The 26,716-nt window shown below is 38.9% G+C and overlaps 2 protein-coding genes across 3 annotated transcripts in view; both read right to left on the bottom strand.

Annotated features, from left to right (window-relative positions):
• The window catches only part of LOC132158068 (U4/U6 small nuclear ribonucleoprotein Prp3-like), a 43,727-nt gene extending 33,399 nt beyond the window's left edge, over nucleotides 1–10,328 (bottom strand). Inside the window, exon 1 of the mRNA XM_059567321.1 lies at nucleotides 10,178–10,328. Within this exon, the coding sequence (XP_059423304.1) occupies nucleotides 10,178–10,322 (145 nt within the window). The 5' untranslated portion in view covers nucleotides 10,323–10,328. The remainder of the gene's footprint in view (nucleotides 1–10,177) is intronic.
• LOC132158072 (uncharacterized) overlaps nucleotides 1–26,716 on the bottom strand; it is a 411,555-nt gene that overhangs the window by 304,025 nt on the left and 80,814 nt on the right. The gene's annotated exons all lie outside the window — the stretch shown is intronic.

Below are 26,716 nucleotides of genomic sequence, written 5' to 3'. Positions count from 1 at the left end.
ATGTAGGCGCGTGGTATGGGCGCTCATAAATGGAAGCTACGCGGTCGTGACGAGCTATATATATATATATATATATATATATATATATATATATATATATATATATATATATATATATATATATATATATATATATATTAGGGGTGTACCGGTTCACAAAATTCACGGTTCGGTTCGATACAATACACTGATGTCACGGTTCGGTATGTTTTAGATACAGCAAAAAGAAAAAAATGGCAGATAAATTTCCTTGATTTTTAAAAAATGTTTTATTTATTAAAACTAACAAAGTATGTTTTTTTTTTTTACATTGAACAATGATGGAGCTATTCTTTACCCATCTTCTATGGTGTTTTCTTAGCAGCATACTGTATAAAACAAAAACAGCTCCTTATAAAAAAAAAATGAAAATGTTATATTAGTTATGAACAAATACAAAGATGTAACTTTTTATATGGAACTCTATAACTCTTTATATTGAGTGTGTTTTTACTCAATTGGTTCTCTATAGGGCTTATGTTTTTTGGAACAAAGCAGGAATTATGGTCTGTCTGAAATGGGCTCGTGAAGGAATATTGTAACGGGGCTCAATTCCATTAAGCATGTTCTTAAAACCTACGTTTTCCACTACAGAGTAAGGCGCTCGCTCACTCATTGAAGGCTCGTTGCAAAATGGCTAATGCGTTTAACAGACCAGAAATAGAAGATCCTCCAATAACCAACAGGTCTGGTGTTTGGGTGCACTTTGGATTCCCTGTAAGCTATAATGGTGATGATAGAATGAATGGTAAATAGTAAGGTCTAATATCCGCGGCTATAACGTAAATGCAGCCTACCAAATAGTTTGTTGCATGTATGTTTCTCCTTTTTTCCGTCTTTTCCCAGATACTGACACACTAAGGTGATGTCAGCGTAAATGAGTTGACATGTTTCAAGTATTCCCGCTGGTGTTTTTTTTTTTTTGTATTCCCGCTGGTGTACCCTAGATGCGGACATATCGTTGTTTTTTTTATCCACCACTCTCTTGCCATCACCATTATAGCTTACAGGGAATCCAAAGTGCACCCAAACACCAGACCTGTTGGTTATTGGAGGATCTTTATTTCTGGTCTGTTAAACGCATTGGCCATTTTGCAACGAGCCTTCAGCGTGTATTACTGAGTGAGCGAGCGCCTGACTGAGTAGCCTAACATAAACATATAAGTTGGTGTTTTTTTCTTCTTCGGGGGTGTCAGGGGCGTTGCCTGTTACGTCGTTTGGGTTATTGGGCTACCTTGTTGAACGCATATTATATTTCACAATTTTTTTTTATTTTCCAAATATAATTAATTAGTCCAACGAACCGTTCGGTCCATAATGCGTACCGCGTACCGAACCGAAAGCCTCGTACCGAACGGTTCAATACGAATACGCATATCGTTACACCCCTAATATATATATATATATATATATATATATATATATATATATATATATATATATATATATATATATATATATATATATATATATATATATATATTCACTTTTATGGAGGCAGAAAAACAAAGTTTGGGATTGCTTGTGATAAAGATTTTAATGCAATAGGCACGAGACTGTTTCTGTCGGTGTATTAATTTTAAATATTTTCGATATCCTAACAAGAAAAGCAGGCAAATTATTGGGTTTAAATGTTTTGCCGCTTGCTTGAGCAGCTTATTATACAAACCTAGAACTCAAATGCATGAATAATGCATTTTTTATATTTATTGAGTTTAAACTAATTGTCTATGACTACGAAAGATTGTTACTGTTCTGTGATAAAAGACTGACAATGCTGAAAAAAAAAAAAAAAAAAAAATTTTTTTTTACATGATATGAAATCAAAACAATGAACAAATGTTGTGTTTGTGGACTAAACAGCCGCAGATCAGTAGCGGACTGCAAACGTGTCCTGTGTGAAAGCACAATAAGTCCACCACATACATAACGCACACGGACTGCATACGCACTACAGGGAATATGGATGCTGCAGAACTAGTAGAACATGACACAGAAGAATTTGTGCCAAAAAGAGGAGCCGTTGTTTGGAGGTTTTTTGGTTTCCAAAAATCGGACGTCGACCAAACAATCATTTTATGCAAGTGCTGTCGGGCTAAAATTGTAGCCAAAGGCAGCAACACGAGCAATTTGCTCCAGCACCTTTGACACAAGTACGTCTTGGAATATCAACCAGCAGAAAATGCATTGAACACCTGATTATGCATGAAAAAAAAGTCAAACCGGAAAACCAGCATAATTTTGAAAAAAAATATATATATATATACATTTTTGGTCAAACCGGTCGAACTGATTTGCTGAAATCAAAACAGGAATGGAAAAGAGGAGCGCCAGCCAATGGAATTGCCATTTGCGCATTAGCTCCGCCCACTACCGGAGAAACCGGCATATCTGCTGCTTAAAGTTGAATAATTCTAAATGAACTCCCTTATTTTGACAGGAGAAGACAACAAAAAATACATAGTTTACATATAGCCAAAGTCCTTTTAGGCAAGTCGTGCCACTTCATCTTGGCAACGCCTCCGGGCAGCTATTTTGGACTAACAAGACCAGGCTCCTATCTAAATGGGCGGAATGGGCAGAGAGTCAGAACTGCACTTTCACTGGTCACCGGGACATAAAAACTGCATGTATAGAAACAGCAGTAAAATATTATTAAAAAAAAAAAGTTTGATTACTTTGTCACAAAATATTTAAAATGCCTTTTTCCCCACAGGTTATACTTTTACTACGCATGCGCAAGAGCTCATGACAGCAACTTCATTTACGTCTCTATCCAGAATGCCGGTGTTGTGCCAAGCACTTTAAACAAATGCATATTTGTGGTCGATATAAAATGCTTTAACTACCTTGCTAGTCTGGTGCCTTCGTGTTATCACCCTCTTCTATGTGGATTCCATCTGATCTTGCACACACCACAACTTGCTAATGCCAAATCGTCTCCGCTGTCGCAAAACCTCAACTGTGCACAATGCGTCAGTGGAACCAGACAATAGGCTTAAATGTTTCCCGGCTTGACTGTTAAAAGCAGATGATTGCTTTCCAGCAGGAGGGGCGGGACATGTGCATACAACCGCCATCTTTGCCATTATGGGTTTTCCTTATATAGTTGTACTGAGGATTGAGAAAGTGGCAAAAAAACTTTTTACCAAAAAGTTAAGTTAATGTTCAATAATTAAAAGATACATTTAATTAATGTTTTATGTGTTTAATGTTTAATTGTGCATCTCAGAAAATGCTTTATTTAAAACCCCAACTGAATGGCACTTTAATGCACTTAATTCATCTGTCAACTTTATTGTTTCATTGTTCAAGTCACAAAAGTACAGACAGAGTTCAAGTACAGACAGAGAAACAATGGGTACTAATTAAATGTCTATTTTTGATGTATGCATTGCATTCTATGCATTTAAAAAATAAAAAAAATTCCTAAAAAAGTAAACTTAGTTGTTCATTTTAAAGGTCCTATGACATGAAAATTTCACTTTGAGGTTTTTTAACATTAATATGACTTCCCCTAGCATGTATGTGGTCCCCAAGTTTCTAAAAATTTTAATCGGTGTAAATCGAGATTTTACTATCTTTCTCTGCCTTTGAGAAAACGGAAGCTCAAACGGTCTGATCTGGAATCTCCTCTTTGTGACGTTGTAAAGAGAAATGTTACCTCCCCTTTCTCTGCTTTGCCCGCCCAAATATTTACATATAATTCAGTCGCAATGTCAGCACAGGCGTTACAAACAGACTTTTATGATATGGATTCGACAGCACCGGCACAAACAGTGAGTAACAGTGTTCATTAATGCCTGATCTGTTATCAGTGGTTTCTGATGTGTAGTTAATCATTCAAGTTCACACAGACTTTCTTTCGAAATCGTTTAATACTGTTTATGCATCAGTGAATCAAGCCAGTGACTAAACGATCAACTTCACGTTGTTTCTCTTAGTAGCATGAAACAAATCTGTTATTTAAATTGTGATTTAACTACAGAGAGCGATCAAAGAACGCTCCCTTTTTTTTCGGAGCTCTCACACATCGCGAGTATATCTGCACACTTGCCCAAACTGCCGTTACAATGAATGAAGCTGTTATGCTGCACAACAAAGCTCTTACTGTATTCATGTGTTTGCTGTTAGTTTTGGTGAAAGCATTTTGTGAGAGAAAACGTGTTGCAATAATGACGAGATCACTGCATTCACGCGATAAACAGACTCTGTCTACTCAATGCTGCTCATCACTGCAGCCTTTCATGTGATGGGAAAAGATCGATAAAATAATTATATAATCAACAAATCCACGATTCGTTAATCTCGACAGCTGTAGTATATATATATATATATATATATATATATATATATTTGAGAGGGGTCCACATGTAATACGCATTTCAAATGCAAGGATGTCAGCCAATCACAACAGTTGTCGTTTACTCGGAGTCTCACAGCAGACACGCCCCTTCAAACAGAGCATTCAAGCCAGAGGGCTAATATCAGGATATAAAAAATGCTTTTTATTTCTAAATTTTAAATGTAAAAATCATACTAACAATATAAGTACACCTAAGGAAACATTAAAAAGCATTTAAAGAAAAGGAAATAATCCATGTCATGGGACCTTTAAGAGACTCAGGAGTCTTAATTTCTCTTGCATAATTAATATTGCACTTTAAGCAAAAACACATTTTATCCGATTACTCGATTAATCGGTGGAATTTTTGGTAGAATACTCGATTACTCAATTTCTATAGCTACAGCCCTACTGCTGTCTATTGTTAATGACCCAGAAAATAAAATCAGAAAATTACTCACTGCTCTGGACTGAACAACTCCTATAGCTGTAATAAGAAAAATAAATCTTACTTTAATGCTGCTTTTAAATGCTCTAGCGTGAAGATAAACTTGGCAGGTTGTGTGCGGCTCACTCAGGGCAAGGTCTCGGCTAAAGGGCAGTGTCTGGCAACAATTGTGTGTGGGGCTGTGTGATGTCACACTTTATGGATTCTGTGATCAGTAAGCATTGAGACACTGCTTATGATTTATTTGAATTAAAATAGAGAAATGGGCAGATTTTTATTATTATAGCGTGCGTGTATACACATACTGCCCAACACATTTATGTTCAAACATGTAGAAGTAAATTTTGCATAATAAGCTCCCTTTAATACTGGCTTGTTTCCACATAACTAGTGGTCGACCGATATATCAGCCGATTAATGGCATTTTCCAAATATCGGCATTGGCCGATAAGGTTTTCTGTTTGGCTGATGCGTTAAAGGCGGGACTTTTATTCTGATAGTGCCTGAGCACACAGTGCTCACGTCCTCCCTTTTGTTTGCAGTCATCATCAACAGTTCTGTCTAAGACTGACAGAAGTCCGTCTAATGATCAGATAGAGCTGTTAAACAAAGAACTAAAATGTATACAGAAAGTATTAACAATTGCTTTTATATTATTAGTAATAGAAAGGCAAACATTATAATAGTTTCTTGTTTGCCGTCAACATTCAGCAAATAAGCATTTACATAATTTAATAAAATCTTTGAAATGGCTAATGACTGACACCGACTCGAGAGACTGTTCTGCAGAGCTTTCTAAGTTTTATTTTCTCTTGAAAATAAAATCTTTCTTCGGGAAACAAAACCCAGAGACTGTGTGATTCCTCAGATCCATGGCAGATGAAAATACACTACATTTGGCACCCGAACAGGGACAGGAAAGGAGCAGCAGAGTGGACGGCTGCTTTTGAGCTGACTGATGAGCAACACACACACAGTTGTGGCCACCATAGAATAAGGTAAGCATTTTTGCTCTTCCAAATGTAGAACTAAATAAAAATGGGGGGTTTTGTTTCGAGAAGAAAAACTGCATACACATATTTGGTATACTGTAAGGAAGGCCTTGATGTGACCTTATTTGAATCTAGATAGTGTGGGCAGAAATATATTGTATGTAAGAGTCTGTGTTTATTGAAGACTGAGCCTAAGAAGGACAGCAATAAACAGGAAACAGATGTAGAAACGCGCGGAAAAGTCCTTTGGATACCGCTCTGTAGAAGTCGTAGGGAAGATACAGAGGGCTGCAGGGGAAGGCAAAAATTCCTGCAGAGTACTGCTTTTTTACTGTGTTGAGGAAGTGCATCAGTGGAAGGGCGAGTAGAACTGACAGGTCACTCTGGAGGAGTTTTAATGTATGTTTTATTGTAAGTGTCTGTGTGACTGGCTGTAGTTATATGAGAAAAACTCTATATCTGGTGAAGCAAGAGGTGCTCTCCTCCTGGACCATCACTTGAATGTGCGTGGCTGGTGATAAGAAAGGATGAGTGCAGGAGCCCTAAAACAAATGAATTGTATGAAGGTTGTTTTAGAGAAAAAATTTAAATACAAATGTTCCAAGAAAGGGACTATGCAGAATATATAAATAATAATAAATTAATTAAAATAGTATATGCATTTATTATTTAATAACTTGTATTAATAGATGAATTTAAAAGATTGCATGTGCTTAAAACTTTATATGTAATATGTGAAGACATCTAAAATGTGTAACTTGTTATCCCTGGGACACAGTATGAAAGTTAATCCAATATGGTTTCAGAGATTTGGGCTTGAGTTAACTAAAACAAATAACTGGAGTAGTGCAATGTTGAATGAGAGCAAGATTGGGTGACCAAGTTAATAGGAATTTTGATTCAAAAGCCATAGGCATTTTACAATGGGAATGGAACTAGTTGCTTAAATATTTAATGAAATTATTATATTTAAAATAATAGGATTTTTTTTTAATATTGGTTGGGAAACATTAATTCACCAATACCAGATTATTCTGAATTATGTCTGGAAATACAGAAGAAAAATTATGATTGAAGTCTTTATTTTACCATACGCATGTCATGATGTTATAAAAGGAAGGATTATTTTGTTTAATTGCAGTATGCTTAGATAATAAAGGTAGCTGATTTCTGCCTTTTGCTAATAAAAAATGCTTGCTATTTTTCTGCAATGAAGAACTTGCTTTTCCTACATGGAATAAGAGAACTTCTGTTTTCAACCAGATGATTTTGTTTTTACTAAGGGACCACTGAAAGAGGAGGTTGAAAAGTGAAAATTAGAAAAAGAGCTGACTGCTCAGACAATTTGGTCAGAAGTTACATAGGTACATTTGATTAATGCAGTCTCTGAGTGTTAAAATTTCAGATGACTTCTGGAACAGTGCCTTGACAAAGGGAAGCAATGAACTGGAGTCTGTAAAGTGGCAAAGCAGCAAACACAGCTGCAGAGAGAAGAATAGGGAGGGCCTGATGGATGTTCCCCTCCCCTCCTGAAAGAGGAGAGCACTCCAGCATGGAGAAAGACTGAAGTAAGCAGGAAAAGGTGAATCTTTCACTTGAGACTTTTCCTGAGGGTGAAGAGAACATCGTGAACTGCAGAACTCTGGCAGAAAGCAACCAAAAGCCAGACTGAGAAGAAGCAAAGAAACAACGGAGACCATACACCACAACATCAGGTCTTTAAGTGCAAAGATGCTCTATTGGGTTGAGATCTGGTGACTGTGGGGGCCATTTTAGTACAGTGAACTCATTGCCATGTTCAAGAAACCAATTTGAAATGATTCGAGCTTTGTGACATGGTGCATTATCCTGCTGGAAGTAGCCATCAGAGGATGGATACATGGTGGTCATAAAGGGATGGACATGGTCAGAAACAATGCTCAGGTAGGCCGTGGCATTTAAACGATGCCCAATTGGCACTAAGGGGCCTAAAGTGTGCCAAGAAAACATCCCCCACACCATTACACCACCAGCCTGCACAGTGGTAACAAGGCATGATGGATCCATGTTCTCATTCTGTTTACTAGGAGTGCACCGAAATTTCGGCCGCCGAAAATTTTCGGCCGAAATGGCATTATCGGTTTCGGGCCGAAATAAAAAAAAACAGCCGAAAACGTAAACCGAAAATGAATGTCACCCGCCCCTCCCATCCGTGAGCAAGCGCTTAGGTTTCACTCACGGTCGAGCTGTTATCACGCGTCTGCCTATCAAAGATTAAGCATGTCAAAGGGCTGTCACAATCAAAAAAAGCTTGTCACAAAAGCTGCACAATCGATCGGACCAACCAACACAAGTTTTGAAAACGAAAACAGGGAATCGATTTAAACGGCCTTCTCTCGGAGCGCGTCCAGCTCGTCACTATACGCTCGCAGCGTCGAACGCGCGTCACACAGCAACTGCAGGTTCTGACACACACACACACAGAGCCTATTAGTGCATAATATCAATGTAGCCTTCAGTAAAGTGACGTGACATTCAGCCAAGTATGGTGACCCATACTCAGAATTTGTGCTCTGCATTTAACCCATCCGAAATGCACACACACAGAGCAGTGAACACACACTCACACACTGTGAGCACACACCCGGAGCAGTGGGCAGCCATTTATGCTGCGGCGCCCGGGGAGCAGTTGGGGGTTCAATGCCTTGCTCAAGGGCACCTAAGTCGTGGTATTGAAGGTGGAGAGAGAACTGTACATGCACTCCCCCCACCCACAATTCCTGCCGGCCCGGGACTCGAACTCACAACCTTTCGATTGGGAGTCCGACTCTCTAACCATTAGGCCACGACTTCCCCATGTTTTTCATTGATGTTATGGCAGTCCACATTGCTGACTTGTGCGCGTCTCAAGCGCCCTCTTTACGTTCGCCCTAATGCCTGTTTAGTTGTCGGTGGATTTGCCTATATTTGGCGTTGAAAAACGGATCAACGCCAAATATAGGCAATTTACTAACGTTTCATTGAACAAAATGTCTCAAAAATCGAACAGGATTTTTTTTTTCCACAAAAGTGACAGCCCTATACGAGAGGACACCAAAGTTGCAATATGTAACATTTGTTCTGCAAAAATCTCCAAAATTGTTGAATATTTTTGCACAATTTTTAAAAAACTATTTTATTTGATGGAACATAAAACTTGAAGAATAATTATTATTTATATTTATTGTAAAAAATATTTTATGTTTTGTTATGTAACTGTTAATAAAAGTTTGATTATTATATTGTGATTTTTCAATTCAGATCCATTAAATCCAAGCAATATATATATATACGTTTTTAAAAGAAGCCATTTTCGGCTTCAGTTTCGGTTTTCGGCCTAGTGCATCCTAAATTTTCGGTTTCGGTGCAGAATTTTCATTTCGGTGCATCACTACTGTTTACGCCAAATTCTGACTCTACCATCTAAATGTCTCAACAGAAATAGAGACTCATCAGACCAGGCAACATTTTTCCAGTCTTCAACTGTCCAATTTTGGTGAGCTCGTGCAAATTGTAGCCTCTTTTTCCTATTTGTAGTGGAGATGAGTGGTACCCGGGGGGGTCTTCTGCTGTTGTAGCCCATCCACCTCAAGGATGTGCGTGTTGTGGCTTCACAAATGCTTTGCTGCATACCTCGGTTGTAACGAGTGGTTATTTCAGTCAAAGTTCCTCTTCTATCAGCTTGAATCAGTCGGCCCATTCTCCTCTGACCTTTAGAATCAACAAGGCATTTTCGCCCACAGGACTGTTGCATACTGGATGTTTTTCCCTTTTCACACCATTCTTTGTAAACCATAGAAATGGTTGTGCATGAAAATCCCAGTAACTGAGCAGATTTTGAAATACTCAGACCGGCCCCGTCTGGCACCAACAACCATGCCAGGCTCAAAAATGCTTAAATCACCTTTCTTTCCCATTCTGACATTCAATTTGGAGTTCAGAGATCGTCTTGACCAGGACCACACCCCTAAATGCATTATAAAACTGAACATATAAACTGGAAATCACTGCACAAGTAAAAATTGTCTTTAGGAAGAAACCTTTCCAAATAAAACCCTTTTTTTTTTTTATCATGACTTTAATTGATTTAAACATACATTTCAGCCATATGTACATAAACTGATAGTCACCACTGATCAGCTAATACTAAATATTGTAGAAACTTAATTTTCTGTAAAGTTTCTTTGCAAAGTTTTGTATTGTTAAAATCACTATGCAAATAAACTTATATTGAACTGATTTGAAACTGTGTACCTTTTGTTTCTTCCATCTATCCAGACATACACCCCTTAAGTAGAACTAGTGTCATCACTATATCTGTACTAGACTTCTTACCTGTGGTTTTCCTTTTGTCCAGGCCTTTTCCTACACAATGTAATGCTGCTTTGACCACAGTGGGTTCAGAAAAACCAAGGACCTTCTTTACTGTACGTTCCACCCATGGCCTCAGTTCATCAACCTCACGTTTTGGCAGTGACATGCTGAGGGAAATCTAACAAACAAACAAAATGCAATACTAATATCACAAACTTGTTTAAGCTTATGATTAGTTTCACAATAATAGATAAGCCTTATGTTTACTTGCGCTCCATTACAAAGAGCTGTCTGTTATTGTTCTCTATGTCCTTCTTTGATTGTTTTCCAGTTCACACATCTTCAATGACAAATAATGTAACGGTATGAAAATTTATGAATGTGATTACAACTTAAATGAAGATGTAGTAGCAAAATCACAAAAAAGCATTTCTAATATAAATATGCAGAATTAAAACATATAGAATTAAACAATGATTTACTACAAGTCACTACAAACTGTGACTGACTAAAAGCTTTCTTTCAAACATTATTGTAATTAGTCTGCCTTCGAATCAGAGCAATAAATTAATGCATGATTCAGTTCAATAACTGCCTCTATTGATCCATAAGCGGCTCCAAAACTATTAACATACGAGGCCCGTATAACTTACACGTAACGTTGATACATTTTCAAAGAAGTCAAGGCATCGGAAAAATATCAGTTTCTATAGTTAGTGTTATGCTTAAAAAAATTAAATTTAGTATAATACTTTGATTATAACAAGTAACAACTATAACTGTAGCAACTATAACATTTTGACAGATGTTATGATTATCATAATAATGTTTTAAAGAAGGGTTTCGATAGCAAACGAATCAACCCTCAACATAAACACTTAACGTTAACGTTACCTCTCACTTTATTCGGCTGTTATACAGTGGAATATAGTTTCTTGGTTACTATTTAATTCCCGTTGTTTGCGTCCGTCACAACAAATTACGCTGATAAAAAAAAATAACCCGCTAGTTAAATGTTTCTACACTCTTCTACTACCACGGTGTCCGCTAAACGTTTTCCAGCGACGAAAAGGAAACGGAAGTCTCTGTTGAAAATTTCCGCCGGAAAGACAAGCATTGACGCCGGGCCACACCATAGATATCTATGGGCCACACCACTGCCATCTGTCGACCTGGAGTTTTTTTTTTTTTTTTTTGTACACAGCTTTTACCTAAAATTTAAACAAGGGGCAAGTTCAAACTCAAACCGGTGCACAACGTTTTGATACGGTTTCCGGGTTAAACTACATGTTTCCTGGAAACGGTGTGAAACGGGTTTTGAGAGTTTTCTCGTGATGGATGTGTGAAATTTGTCATGCCAAATCAGCAACACAGGGCTCTCAAGTTTTGAAGACAGGCAAGAGTGACACTCCCAACCCATGATGTTGATGCAGATGTTGTCAGTGAACAGGCTGTAAAACTGTTGGCTAAGTAACAGACACTCATGAAAAACTGATGCTAATTATCTGGGAAACATTCTCTAACAGCAGTCAAGTTGTCATTGTTTGTGTCAAACAAGTTATGAATTTGTTGTAACAGGAGATCATTACTTACTTTGTGCTCAAAGTGATGCTCGGAGCTCCAGTGGTTTCCTCTTGGAACAATTCCAGGATGCTTTTTTTTCATTGGTTGTTGCGTTAAATCTTACCCAGATACAATAGTGCTATTTTCTGATTGGCTATTGTGTAGCCTATTTCTTTTTTTTGATTGGCTGATAAGTGGCAGGCGCTGCGGCATATTAAATATATTATAAATAGTTTTTCTGCGTGAGAAATACAATGTGTGGCGGGAGTGCGTGACAAAAGACCGAAATGAGTGACTGTCACGCTCAATGCGTGACACTTGAGAGCCCTGGCAACAACATGTATATAAACCACGCGCTACACTATTAAAGAAACAGCTCATTCCAGCAAGTGTTATTAGCTTGGAAAATTTATTTCTATCACAATGTTTCTCCACAAAAAATGCTTCTCTGGAACAATTGTCTTATTACCTCTAGGAATAAATCTTTCTTTTTACGCAAATTGTTTGAAATAAATAAATAAATAAATATATATATATATATATATATGTATATGTGTATATATATATATATATATTTTTTTTTTTTTTTTTTTTTTTTTTTTTTGTCATGGATAGTCTTGTGAAGATTTTATGTTTATTTAAAATTTCCCCATTCCATTTAAAGAGTTTCATCAAGTTATTAAAGCTATTCACAATGGGTTAAAACATTTGATGAAAATTCACCTTACTTTTGGAAGTAGCGAAAGGAAACTTTCTGAGTTCATAGTTGATGGTATAAAACTATTTTCTCATTCCTGTAAGAATAAAAATATCATATTAATTTTTCAATCCAAGCCTAAAATTTCTCCCAGAGGGATTTTTTATTTTTAGAATGCACAAATCGCTGATATTCATTGGAAAGAAGCATGGTTAAAAATAAATAAATAAAATAAATAAAAACATTGTATGCCAAATAAAGTTAAAGAGGTACACTTAAAAATACTTCACAATATCTACCCATGTAAAGCTTTGTTATCAAAATTCATGGACATTGACAACATGAGGAAGACTTGGCTCATTTGTTTTACAACTGTGATGTATCTTTAAAATTTTGTTCTGACATTAGTTCTTTTCTTTTTGCCCCAAGAAAGGTGGCTTATAAATTATCTCTAAAATATGTTATATGTTCTTTCACACACAGAAGCAAAATGTTTGAATATGAGGTGAACTTTTACATCTTACATGGTAAATATTACATCCATAAACAAAAATTTGCAAAATGCAAATTTATTCTTAATCGAGATGGAATCGCTAAAGAAATCGTTAAATTAATTTAAAATAAAAATAACTAAATTTAGTTAAAATTTATGGAGAAATTTGTGATACTATAATGTCCCCACTGTGTTTAATTACAACCCGAATTCCGGAAAAGTTGGGACGTTTTTTAAATTTTAATAAAATGAAAACTAAAGGAATTTCAAATCACATGAGCCAATATTTTATTCACAATAGAACATAGATAACGTAGCAAATGTTTAAACTGAGAAATTTTACACTTTTATCCACTTAATTAGCTCATTTAAAATTTAATGCCTGCTACAGGTCTCAAAAAAGTTGGCACGGGGGCAACAAATGGCTAAAAAAGCAAGCAGTTTTGAAAAGATTCAGCTGGGAGAACATCTAGTGATTAATTAAGTTAATTGATATCAGGTCTGTAACATGATTAGCTATAAAAGCTTTGTCTTAGAGAAGCAGAGTCTCTCAGAAGTAAAGATGGGCAGAGGCTCTCCAATCTGTGAAAGACTGCGTAAAAAGATTGTGGAAAACTTTAAAAACAATGTTCCTCAACGTCAAATTGCAAAGGCATTGCAAATCTCATCATCTACAGTGCATAACATCATCAAAAGATTCAGAGAAACTGGAGAAATCTCTGTGCGTAAGGGACAAGGCCGGAGACCTTTATTGAATGCCCGTGGTCTTCGGGCTCTCAGACGACACTGCATCACTCATCGGCATGATTGTGTCAATGACATTACTAAATGGGCCCAGGAATACTTTCAGAAACCACTGTTGGTAAACACAATCCGCCGTGCCATCAGCAGATGCCAACTAAAGCTCTATCATGCAAAAAGGAAGCCATATGTGAACATGGTCCAGAAGCGCCGTCGTGTCCTGTGGGCCAAGGCTCATTTAAAATGGACTATTTCAAAGTGGAATAGTGTTTTATGGTCAGACGAGTCCAAATTTGACATTCTTGTTGGAAATCACGGACGCCGTGTCCTCCGGGCTAAAGAGGAGGGAGACCTTCCAGCATGTTATCAGCGTTCAGTTCAAAAGCCAGCATCTCTGATGGTATGGGGGTGCATAAGTGCATACGGTATGGGCAGCTTGCATGTTTTGGAAGGCTCTGTGAATGCTGAAAGGTATATAAAGGTTTTAGAGCAACATATGCTTCCCTCCAAACAACGTCTATTTCAGGGAAGGCCTTGTTTATTTCAGCAGGACAATGCAAAATCACATACTGCAGCTATAACAACAGCATGGCTTCGTCGTAGAAGAGTCCGGGTGCTAACCTGGCCTGCCTGCAGTCCAGATCTTTCACCTATAGAGAACATTTGGCGCATCATTAAACGAAAAATATGTCAAAGACGACCACGAACTCTTCAGCAGCTGGAAATCTATATAAGGCAAGAATGGGACCAAATTCCAACAGCAAAACTCCAGCAACTCATAGCCTCAATGCCCAGACGTCTTCAAACTGTTTTGAAAAGAAAAGATGATGCTACACCATGGTAAACATGCCCTGTCCCAACTATTTTGAGACCTGTAGCAGAAATCAAAATTGAAATGAGCTCATTTTGTGCATAAAATTGTAAACTTTCTCAGTTTAAACATTTGCTATGTTATCTATGTTCTATTGCGAATAAAATATTGGCTCATGTGATTTGAAAGTCTTTTAGTTTTCATTTTATTAAAATTTAAAAAACGTCCCAACTTTTCCGGAATTCGGGTTGTATATGTATACTGAATGTCTAATTAGGAAAAAGGAGGAAATATTTAGGTTTTGTGTGTGTGTGTGTGTGTGTGTGTGTGTTTGACTTGTCAATTTATCTAAAGGTGTGATATTTGTTTTGTGAAGCATTGCTGTTGTATGTTGAGTTGCTGGATTTTATGTTTTTGAGTCATTTATTTATAAAAAAAAAAAAAAGACACTTCACAAAGAGCAAGCATATTGTTTGCACATTTATTTAAATTAAAGGCAAAATAACTGAAATAATGTATAGATCTGGAACTTCTTTAAGTCTGTCTACTGTAAATATCATTTAGTAGTTGCAATGTCTTCTTGTCCATATCCTTTCCTTAGGAAGCTGTGCTAAACACATGGTCGGTGACCAAACGTCTCATTTTCCCAGGACATGTCCTGGCCAGGATTTCTATATTGCCTAAAATATCCAGGTTTTGGCTTTGGTTTCCTGTTATCATACTTAATGAAGGATATGATAGTTTGACCAATAACATGCAGACATTGTACGTAATCGACCAATCATGGTGCGTGAGAAGGTGGCATCTACAGAGAATGGTCAACGCGATGCAAATACTAAATATTAGTAATATTATGTGTAAATATTAATGTTTGACTTGAAGCAGCACTAAGTATACCGATCAGTGTATGACATCAAAGTACCATGAGAGCGATTCAAAAGCAGAAGAAGCCGTCTGCTTTCTAGAGCCTTCACGGTACTCTTTGTCATACAACAAATGGTCTGCACAGTGCAAACAAATTCAAAACTTGGATATTTTAGGCAATATAGAAATCCTGGCCATGACGTGTCCTGGGAAAATGGCATGTTTGGTCACCCTAGATTAATGTAGCATAAAAATGCTATAGCCTACATATTTATATATTTTGTTATTGTATTGTAAATGTATTGTGGAGTGACACTTTCATAAACCTTTCTATTCTCCAATGATTATATAATGGTAAATATTATAATATCATTGCACAACAACAGTGATCAGCAATAATGATAAGCCTAATACTCAAAATTAAAATATTATGGTCATGTAGATCATAACACAGTCTCAGAAGTAAGAAGTGGATTATCCTTCATCTGAAATGTTTGTCTTTTCATCTTAAAATGCGAGGCAAATGTTGGATCACAATAATCAGGAACCACGGTTTCCACAAATCCCTTCACTCGAATTGGGATGTTCTCTTTTATTCTGGACGACAAGGGCGGTCACTGTAATACTGAGCGTATTTTGCAGAATTAAACATGTACTTATACCGTTCACCAGGCTCTGAAAATTCTTCAAAAAGAACACAAAGAATGGCTTTCTCAGTTGCCATAGTTGCAACTCTAGCGTCATCAGAACAGGGTGTTCAACGCACCACCATTTCCACTTAAAAATGTCTTGCACCATTTTGGCGGAGCTGAACACAGCCCTGATGTTGGTTTTAGTTGCTCCTTTAGTTTCAGTTGCCCTGAAACTGTGGTACATTTGTTTTGGCATTGCCCTTTTGTAAAACTATTTTGGCAAAATGTCTGTGATTTTATTGTACAAAATATTGACAATCATTTTGTTTTGTTATGGAAATATGTATTATTTGGTGTATTGGAGAACAGCAAAGAAAAGCACAATCATGTACTATTATCTATCGTCATCTACTACTATTATCTACTACTATCGTATACGATTTTATATGAAACAAACAGTAATTAAAATGGCCTATCATACAGCTTTAGCTTATAAAGTAATGCCAAATATAAATTTTTTTATATATTCCCTGTCTGGGGCTGGAGCCAACACTCACTGCTCACTGTTTCTGTTTTGGTCCGGTATTCTGTCACATTTGCTACTGTGAGGGAGTGCGAAGCGAGGAACGAGGAGATGAGGAGTACATCAACAAGAAGATTTTAATGACATTAAGGGAACCATGAAAACACACGTAGCTGAGGAGGTTGACGTAAACATAAAACATGGGAAAACCAGGGGCCCGTTTCACAATGAGGTGAAGTGAAAACTCTGAGTATGTTAACCCTGAAATGAGGCAACCTCTAGGTTTTCTGTTTCAGAATGGGAGGTTTGTCAAACCCGAGAAAGCAGGGTAAGTCAATCCCATTTCTGAAAGAGAGCTAACTTATACTCAGAGTCAGTAACCATGGTAATTTACTCTATGAACCTAATCTGGTCAGGAGCAGGTTTTCTTCGATCAACCCAGAGTTTTTCGGTCTCCTCACCCTTTTTAAACACTTCATTAATGCACGCTAGAAAAATGCTCTTCTTACTAAGTGTTTTTTTTCTTCTTTTTTTTTGTAAAAATTATAAAACAAATGATAAAATAAAGATTGATTTTCTATATAAGAAAATGATATAAGATACTTAGTCTTGTTTCCTGGGGGGGATCTAAATTAAGTGCATTTTACTTGAGTAAAATTAAATGCCAGTGTGGTAATAAAAATAATCTTAATGCAACTGGAAAACAAGATTATTCGGAGTCTCTATTACTCCGCCCTCCCTCGATACATAAGGTTAAATATGACAAATGTGAATAACGGCTTCAGTGGTGTAGGCAGTAATGTTTTGGGCATGGAAAACATCTAAGGTTACGTATGTAACCCTGGTTCCTTGAAGGAATGAGACTCTGCATCGAGAACAATTGGGGAACGCCTCCAGTGTGATGTCTCTAATAACGTGTGTAAGCAGTCCAATGGAAGGGCGAGACGTTATAGTCGGGGGACGTCAGAGACCAGGAAGCATAAAAGCATGAGCGGCAAAGCCGATAATCATCCTCAAAGGATGAAGCAAGTGCTGGCCAGAGATGCCGGAAGTGTGGCACTGCAATGCAGCATCTCGTTCCTTCGAGGAACCAGGGTTACATACGTAACCTTAGATGTTCCTCTTCAGGAACTCGAGCTGCGTCGAGAACGTTTGGGGAACGAGAATGCCCACGCCGCCAGACTTCAAATCTCTGCCTAGTGTGGAGGAGCACAGCTAGCAGACAGGATCCTGACAGTAATCGGGGACAAACCGTCCAATGGCCAAACTTCAGATGGAGTGAGTCTTGACCCCCAGGAGAGGGGAGATCAGAGGACTTGTGGCTTAGGAGAGCCTCTTGATCACCGCATAGCATAAGCTTCTTCTGACCGGAGGCCTCAGCCTCAGCGCACCATGGAGGAAACAGGTAACCAGAGGGTTTCTGCCCACTGACTGGCCATCGAGAGGGGCGCGGTAGGCCGCCACATAGACCTTCAGGGTGGAGTGGGTCAACCCTGCAGAGAGCCTACAGTAACTCCAGCACTGTACCAACCAGGCAGTTAACTGGGTCGAGCTGGCGGTCTCTGCACCAAGAAGTGAAAAGCTTTCAGTTCAAGGCATACAGTTTCCTCATTGAGGGAGCTCTGGATTGGAGAACTCTCGCAGACGGAGGGTGCGCCCCCGCATGGAGCATAGAAGCTGTAGGTGTGGTCTCTGAGGAGGCACATCTCTTAGCTTCCGGTCTCTCAACCGAGGTTGTTAAGACCGGAAGCTAAGAGTTGTGCCTCCTCAGAGACCACACCTACAGCTTCTATGCTCCATGCGGGGGCGCACCCTCCGCCTGCGAGAGGAGATCTCTCCTGACGGGAACCTCCCAGGGAGTGCTGTCAAAAAGAAATCAGGCCAGAGATCAAGCCCGGCCAGAACGGGAACAGCAGCCGGATTCCGTCCCGGCGCACACTCTCTCCAGAACTCCCGGGAGCAGAGCAATCAGGGGAACAATATACAGATGAAACCTCGGCCATGCCTGTACCATGGCGTCCAGCCCCAGTGGAGCTGGATGAGTCAGAGGAAGCCAGAGGGGACAGTGCGATGTCTCTCGAGTCGCAAACAGATCCACCCGAGTCTGGCCAACCTCTCCAACTCTGCTTCATCACCTCGGTGTGAAGCCACCATTGCCGAGGCCTCAGCCCCTGCCTCAACAGGATGTCTGCTCTCATATTAAGATGCCCAGGAATGTGGACTGCTCTCAACGAGAGGAGTTCACCCTGGGACCATACAAGGATCTGGTATGCTAGTTTGTATAAATGGCGTGAGCGCAGAACTCATTGATGGTTGATGTAAGAGACCACTGCTGTGTTGTCGGTGCGGCATTAAATGCAGAATTAAATGTAGTCAACAACCAGATGAGTCAACACAGTCTGGTGTAGAAAAACTCACATAAAAACGAAACAATGTAATACACGCGTTGCCATTGCAGAGCGCATGTCTTTTTTAATTTATATTATATCTGGATCTAGTGAACACGGGTGGAGATAGGACGAGCCGTCTCCAACCCGTTCGCCAGATGATGTGCCTCAACAGCAGTGCGACTGCAACCGCAAGATCGCATGCACGGACACACTCCTTGGAGCATGCCCGGCAAGAGAGCATGCAGTAGCAGCGAGCTGTCTCAGAGGGTGATGAAACTGCAGCACTGGTTTCCAAGCCTCGAGAACGAGCTCTAGATCTAGTGTACACGGGTGGAGATAGGACGAGCTGCCTCCAACCTGTTCACCAGATCATGTGCAATTCCCGCTATCGCGGTCGCCGCCATGCCTCAGAAGCTGCGCCACCGCAACCGCAAGATCGCATGCACGGACACACTCCTCGGAGCGTGCCCGGTGCGAGAGCGGAGTGCTTAACAGCGAGAAAAGCAAAATCAGCCCCTTGAGAGCCGACGGCGCGAGCTCCACTCCTCATTAATGCTGCTTATTATAATATTAGGCATAATATGCTTGTGTAACTGGTGCTTGTGCAACTGGTGCTTGTGCAACTGGCGAGCTCAGCGACGCCTTCTACATCAATCTCCTCAGAGAAAGACAGGCAGTGCATCGCCCTCTCACCGGGGAGAAAGTACCGCAAACGCGGGCTTCCGAACCCCCGAGAGCGGGCACCGGATCTGGTGGTTAATGAAGATAGGTACTTGCCCGTCTACATTCCTTCCAGCGGATCCAAAAGCGAAACCCACACGCACAACCACCGCTCCGCCTCGGCGAAAGCGGGGCTGGCACCGAGAGATACACCAGTGAAAGCTCCCTCCTCAAAGAGACCCTTCTGAGAGTGAAGCAAAAGGCTTGCATCGCTGCGGGCAACTCCCTCGAGAGCTGACACTGCGTGCTTCACTCTCAAGCAGACAACACATGAGCTGCGTGTGTCCCTACCCTTTTTTTTTTTTTGCTGGCAGGGGAAACCACACAGCCTGAACACTACCTGCACTTTCCCAAAACTTCTCTTGATTGAAGCTTTGACAAATGGAGTTTATCAGTGGACAAACGACACAAAATAAGACTCACTACAGATAGCGACTGACACACACACAGAGCGCTTGCTGAAAACAGAAGGCTGATTACGCCCTTCCATTGGACTGATTACACACGTTCAGAGACATCACACTGGAGGCGTTCCCCAATCATTCTCGACACAGCTCGAGTTCCTGAAGAGGAACTAGCTTGTAACGCGATTGATTTTGCCTAGGTCGTTCTTCTCACTTTTCCCATCACATGTCACATTAGAATTTATTTTCAATAAAAATGAACAAAATGTTCTAAAAATGGAAGTAAAGTGCCTAATGAGTTTTTAATAATGATACAACTATTTATAATTGTAATACATATAATAATTTACAATCTGTTATTATTGCATCCTGTTAATGTATAACAATACTGAGGTGCAAATGTATCTGCCAGTATAAAGTATAACTAGCAACTTATTATTATTTACACTTACACTACTTACACTATTTTACATGGTAAATAGAATATATCACGATTTTCACTGTAATTTTTTTCTGTAAATAGCTTCTAGAGCTACTTGCACTAAACCTGCTGTAAATAGAATCTATCGCTAAGAAAGTATGTTAATTCCACTTAGTGTAAATAGCCACTGCCGTATTTTTCTTACTTTATTGGCAGATCATTTGTAAAATAAGAAAAATGCACTTAAAATATTATTATTAATATTATTATTTTATATATATTTTATGCTCATGAGATACCATAAAATGATTAGCTATTAGTTCATTAATCTAACGTTCTGCCAGTTTTCACCTGTGATTTTATAACACTGAGGTTGGTGGTTCAATCCCTGGCTCCACCTGACCAAGTGTTGAGGTGTCCTTGAGCAAGACATCTAACCCCAGCTGCTCCCGACGAGCTGGATGGTGCCTTGAACGGCTGACACCGCAGATGGCTTTTTGGCGGGAGCTGTTGCCATGGTGAATCGTAATATCGGCACTCCATTGATAATGGCTTTTTATAGTTGTGGTGCACACGCTTAACTCAGAGTCAGTCAATTTAGAGTTGATTAAACCAAGTCATTTCAGCTGTTCTGTAACCTAAAACTCAGAGTTTCCCATCTCAGGGTAAGTCAACTCAGAGTTCAAGTTTAAACTCAGAGTTGGTTGAACCTCCTTAGTGAAACGGGCCCCAGGACATAGAACACGTTGGAAGCAAAACACAAAACATGGAACAGAGTCTGACACACAGTCCGTCTGTTCACTTTTGGCTCCTTTTCTCTCTTCTGATTTACAAAGCAAATTTCATGACAATTCTAATTTTCTAGTAATATTTTCTTATAAATGATCTCGCTTATGAAATTATTTTATATGAACATTTATAAGCAATATAAATATTTTTTAAGCAGTTAGGATTTTTATTATTCCTGTAATGGATCCATCTAGGTTGTTTCTATGGCCAGAAATGCTAATAGGCTCTAGCATCCCTGTCACTCTATACAGGACACGCCATTGAAAAAATGTGGTTGGGTAGCTTTGTGCAACTCTTCTGTATGACTGAGATTTATCAATGGAGAACCATGCTTATTGTTTTACACATTATACCAGTCAGTACCAGGGTAATTTTTTTTTTAATTCAAATATGTGTGTTATGAATGTAAAACACCACAGCATGGAACAAAACCGCAGCCAAGCACTAGCTAAATTAAAGAAATTTTACTACAGCCAATCACCAACCCTTTCACTTTCCTCTACTATCTAAAAAAAAAAAATTCTACAAAATAAATGTGATAAATGTGAGTAATATGTTGTTACGCAGTAAGTGTATATTAATGCTATATTATTATTTTTTTCTCATCATTTTATGGAGAAGTCTATGTATGTGTGATTTAATTATGTATTTGTTTGTGACAGCAGTGTTGCTGAATGTGTTTGTGGGCAGCTTGTGTGAGTACTAATGGAGTGCTTTGAATGAACACAGCAGGGGGAGAGAGACAGACTGGACAGAGGCGGGCATTATGAGTGAGTAAGCACATCATCCACTGCACCTTTATCCAATCCTTTCACCTCCAGACATGCACAAAAAATACCAGCAGTTGTCATTTCTGTTATTAATGAGAATTAATTCGTGAGAAATTTATGAAAAAAAAAGATTATTTTGTGTACATACAAAAATACAGTATATTTGCATTTTGCAAATGGAAATTCTTCTAATTTCACAAAATATCATCATTCAAGCATTCCAAAATAATATGAAGTCACATTCTATCCCTTACAGAGAAGTATACACACAAGACACAAGTAATACATTCTCCACACCCTCCCCTTGCTATTTGCCCCTAGTTTCTGTTCTCAAATAGAGAAGAGGGGCAGATGGAGAGGGAGGCAGAGGGAGTATGGTGTGGCAGTAGAAAGGAGGTTTTGGGGTGGGGGTAGTACGGGTTGCTCTCTGCCTAAAACTGCTTGGATACAAGAGGGGAGGGGGGTCTCTGTGCATGTGGGTGTGTGTCAAAGAGAGTGTGTGCATGGCATGCTTTATTTCCGATTTGGAAAAATGCAAGTATTTTGCATGTATAGCAATTGTGCCTGAGTATAATTAACCTTGTTAATTAATTTACAAAACAAACAAAAATGTAATAGTTTAATTTAAGGGGCCCATTCTTTTTATCCTTTATTAATTTTATCCTTTTACAAATTGGGGTTTCATCTTGTTTGTGTACTTTGTGTGTGCATGTACACACCATCAAGAGTGTGTGTGTCAGTCTCCGAAGCACCTGAACGTTTGTCACATGATAGGTTGGTGATGGTGATTATTGATCAAACAGGAAATATCTGTCTATTCTGTAGTTACCATGGCTACAGGAAATGTTTTGCCAAAATTTAATCTGGTGGTTCAGAACCAGATTTATATAAGTTCTGAATGAATTTAACTTTAGCATTATATTTAACTTGAATTTAACTGTTTTGTTTAATAAATATGCAATGAAGAGTAAAGATTGTAATTCCCGGACTAAATCACATTAAAGGCACTGACAGATGAAAACACTCCAGTGGCGGACGTAACCTCAGTTCCCTGAGATAAGGGAACAAGAGTTGCATGAAATGCTATGGGAAAAACTCTGTACTGAAGCCTGATTTGTTCACGCTTGTGTAGCTGCACAAACCAATGGCGCTTTAGCCAGCCAGAAATGGTGGTGCCGACCCCTATGTAAGTCAGCTCAGAGTGCTATTCATCAGATCATTCAATGGAAGTGGAACGCTATGGGGAACATATTCAATCACACCTCGCTATGTGCAGATATAGGACATCCTGCTCTGCAAACTAGTGTTAATTTTGCTAACAAATTTATGATGAAAAATGTTTGTTGATGAACTTTAATAGACGAGATGAAGACAAGACCACAATAAGGTCAATAAATAATAAAACTATGACTATATCAACATGCAATTTCATTGTCAAAATAAGACAGGACTAAAATGTAAACTAAAACTTTAACAAAAACCTTTTTATTTTTCTTCCAAAAAAAAGGAGGCAAAGGGTGCTTCTTAAACGGAAGGCTGCATCCTATTGAGGCTGCATCCTTCCTAGTTTAGTACTTCAGAGTCTTGTAGGCTAGATACCTCCTCGGCATTAAACACTAGAATGAGACAGTCTAGTAAGTGTGCGTGGCTATGTCACATATGTTCCCGCCCTCACCATCATGGCACAAAAACACTAATAAAACTTATTTTATTGAAAATGCTTTGTATTACTAATCTTTATATTATTTTGCTTTCTATTAATGCAATACATTGAATTACAGTCGTCTAGTCTCCCTATGGTTTAAATTATTGGCAGTTTAGCGTTTTGTAAGTAATTTACACCAAAACAAAAGATAACATCTATCTTTTCATGTCTGAAAACATTATTTTTGTATTACATTGCTTAATAAATTCAGTACTGACTTGTTTTTCGTCAGTTTATTTTCGTGAAATGGAATGATACAAAGGATCGTGGATGAATGAAGGTCACGGAGGATACATTCCATGCATCTTTCAAATTCAGCTGAATGAAGGACGCAAAGCGCTGCCTTCCAAGAATCCTTCTGATTGAGATAGCCTTCAGTGACGTTTGATGACATGGATGCCAAGATATGCAGCCTTTGTAAGATGCAGCCTTCCGTTGGAGAAGCACACATTATGTTATTACGGACTGCTCTACATGCCTCAACAAAGTTAAAATCCCATAATCAGAGCTTCGCTGTTACATGGATATAGTTTCTTCCCAGTGTTTTGCTTATTTTAAGAAATCTGGCAACCATTCCTTGCAGAAGAGCAGCCAGTTATTACCTGAAAACAGTGAAACAAGCTGGAGTTTAGCAATCTAAATGAAAGTGTCACTTAGCCGGTCTTTGTTAATAAGATCTTGACTATTTCTTAGCGATTGTAATTGCTGAATAAATTTACTTACTCAACCACTGATGTTTTAATAGAGAAATAGACTGTTGCATTTTGGAATTAGTGGAATGATAATTGCATAAGTCTTTTATATAAAAAAAAGTCTATAATAAATCAGTACACTAGATTAGGTAAAATACACCGTGTAGGCAATCTTGGATGGTGACGACCAGCCGGCAGCCACACAAATTTTACCAACAGAAATTCCACTGCACCATGCCTAGGAGGAGACCATCCCCCTTGTGGACTGGGACCTCACACATATAGGGCATTGTAAGCCTTCTGAGGTGTAAGCCAAGGCTATCGCATCTACTATCCAATCCTATCCATCTGATGACCTGAGGAATCAGGGTGACCGGCAGAAATGCATATTGTCCCCAAAGAACTAGTTCCAATCTCGAATCTCTCTTTTCTGTCAAAGATACTAGTAAAGGTAATATCCTCACAATTATATTCCTTCTTAGAGAAAAATGGTATAAGTGAGGATTTCCAGTCAGGATTTAGACTATATCATAGTACTGAGACTGCTCTCATTAGAGTTACAAATGACCTGCTCTTATCATCTGATCATGGTTGTATCACTCTATTAGTGCTAATGGATCTTAGCCCTGCGTTCGACACTATTGACCACAGCATTCTTTTGAATCTTTGTTGGCATTAGTGGAAGTGCATTAGTATGGTTTAAATCATACTTATCTGACTGCCATCAGTTTATAGCAGTGAATGAAGAGGTATCATATCGATCACAAGTGCACTATGGAGTATCTTAAGGCTCAGTACTAGGGCCGTTACTTTTTATGCTTTACATGTTAACCCTGGGAGATATCATCAGGAAACATTGTGTTAGCTTTCACTGTTATGCTAAGCTCTATATATTTTCATGGCCTGGTGAAACATACTAATTTGAAAAACGAACAAAATGCAGAATGTCTATATAAAAACTGGATAACGAGTATGTCACGGTTCGTGAATGCACCGTCTCCAGTTGTATTCATGTTAGGTCATGTTGATTGTTTCATGTGGGTGTTGCCGCTGATCATCTGATCAGCGGCAGGTGCTACTCATTCCAACTGCCTATTTAATGCCCTGTCTTTCGTCTCCTGTTTGTCAGATCGTTGTTTGAGGTCGTCCGTGTCTGATGTCTGATTCGTTTGTTCCTGCCTTGCTTTGTCTCCTGTTCGGTTTCTGTTGGATCATTACCTTCGCTCATGGATTATCGTCACCTCACTTGGATTTACCACCGCCGTCAAAGTCAAAGTCACCTTTATTTATATAGCGCTTTAAACAAAATACATTGCGTCAAAGCAACTGAACAACATTCATTAGGAAAACAGTGTCAATAATGCAAAAATGATAGTAAAAGGCAGTTCATCATTGGATTCAGTTATGTCATCTCTGTTCAGTTAAATAGTGTCTGTGCATTTATTTGCAATCAAGTCAACGATATTGCTGTAGATGAAGTGTCCCCAACTAAGCAAGCCAGAGGCGACAGCGGCAAGGAACCGAAACTCCATCGGTGACAGAATGGAGAAAAAAACCTTGGGAGAAACCAGGCTCAGTTGGGGGGCCAGTTCTCCTCTGACCAGACGAAACCAGTAGTTCAATTCCAGGCTGCAGCAAAGTCAGATTGTGCAGAAGAATCATCTGTTTCCTGTGGTCTTGTCCTGGTGCTCCTCTGAGACAAGGTCTTTACAGGGGATCTGTATCTGGGGCTCTAGTTGTCCTGGTCTCCGCTGTCTTTCAGGGATGTAGAGGTCCTTTCTAGGTGCTGATCCAGCATCTGGTCTGGATACGTACTGGATCCGGGTGACTGCAGTGACCCTCTGATCTGGACACAGACTGGATCTGGTGGCCACGGTGACCTCGGAACAAGAGAGAAACAGACAAATATTAGCGTAGATGCCATTCTTCTAATGATGTAGCAAGTACATAGGGTGTTATGGGAAGTGTTTCCGGTTCCGGTTTACCTAATTAATGCAGTCTGCCAGTTTACCTAATTAATAACGGATTTGGATAATAAAAGCACATTAGTATGTTATGTGTATGCCAGGTTAAAGAGATGGGTCTTTAATCTAGATTTAAACTGCAAGAGTGTGTCTGCCTCCCGAACAATGTTAGGTAGGTTATTCCAGAGTTTGGGCGCCAAATAGGAAAAGGATCTGCCGCCTGCAGTTGATTTTGATATTCTAGGTATTATCAAATTGCCTGAGTTTTGAGAACGTAGCGGACGTAGAGGATTATAATGTAAAAGGAGCTCATTCAAATACTGAGGTGCTAAACCATTCAGGGCTTTATAAGTAATAAGCAATATTTTAAAATCTATGCGA

This window comes from Carassius carassius, chromosome 15, assembly GCF_963082965.1.
Source record: "Carassius carassius chromosome 15, fCarCar2.1, whole genome shotgun sequence".
Lineage (NCBI taxonomy): Eukaryota > Metazoa > Chordata > Actinopteri > Cypriniformes > Cyprinidae > Carassius > Carassius carassius.
Note: the sequence above shows the minus strand (reverse complement) of the source record. Positions and strands in the feature narration are given on the sequence as shown.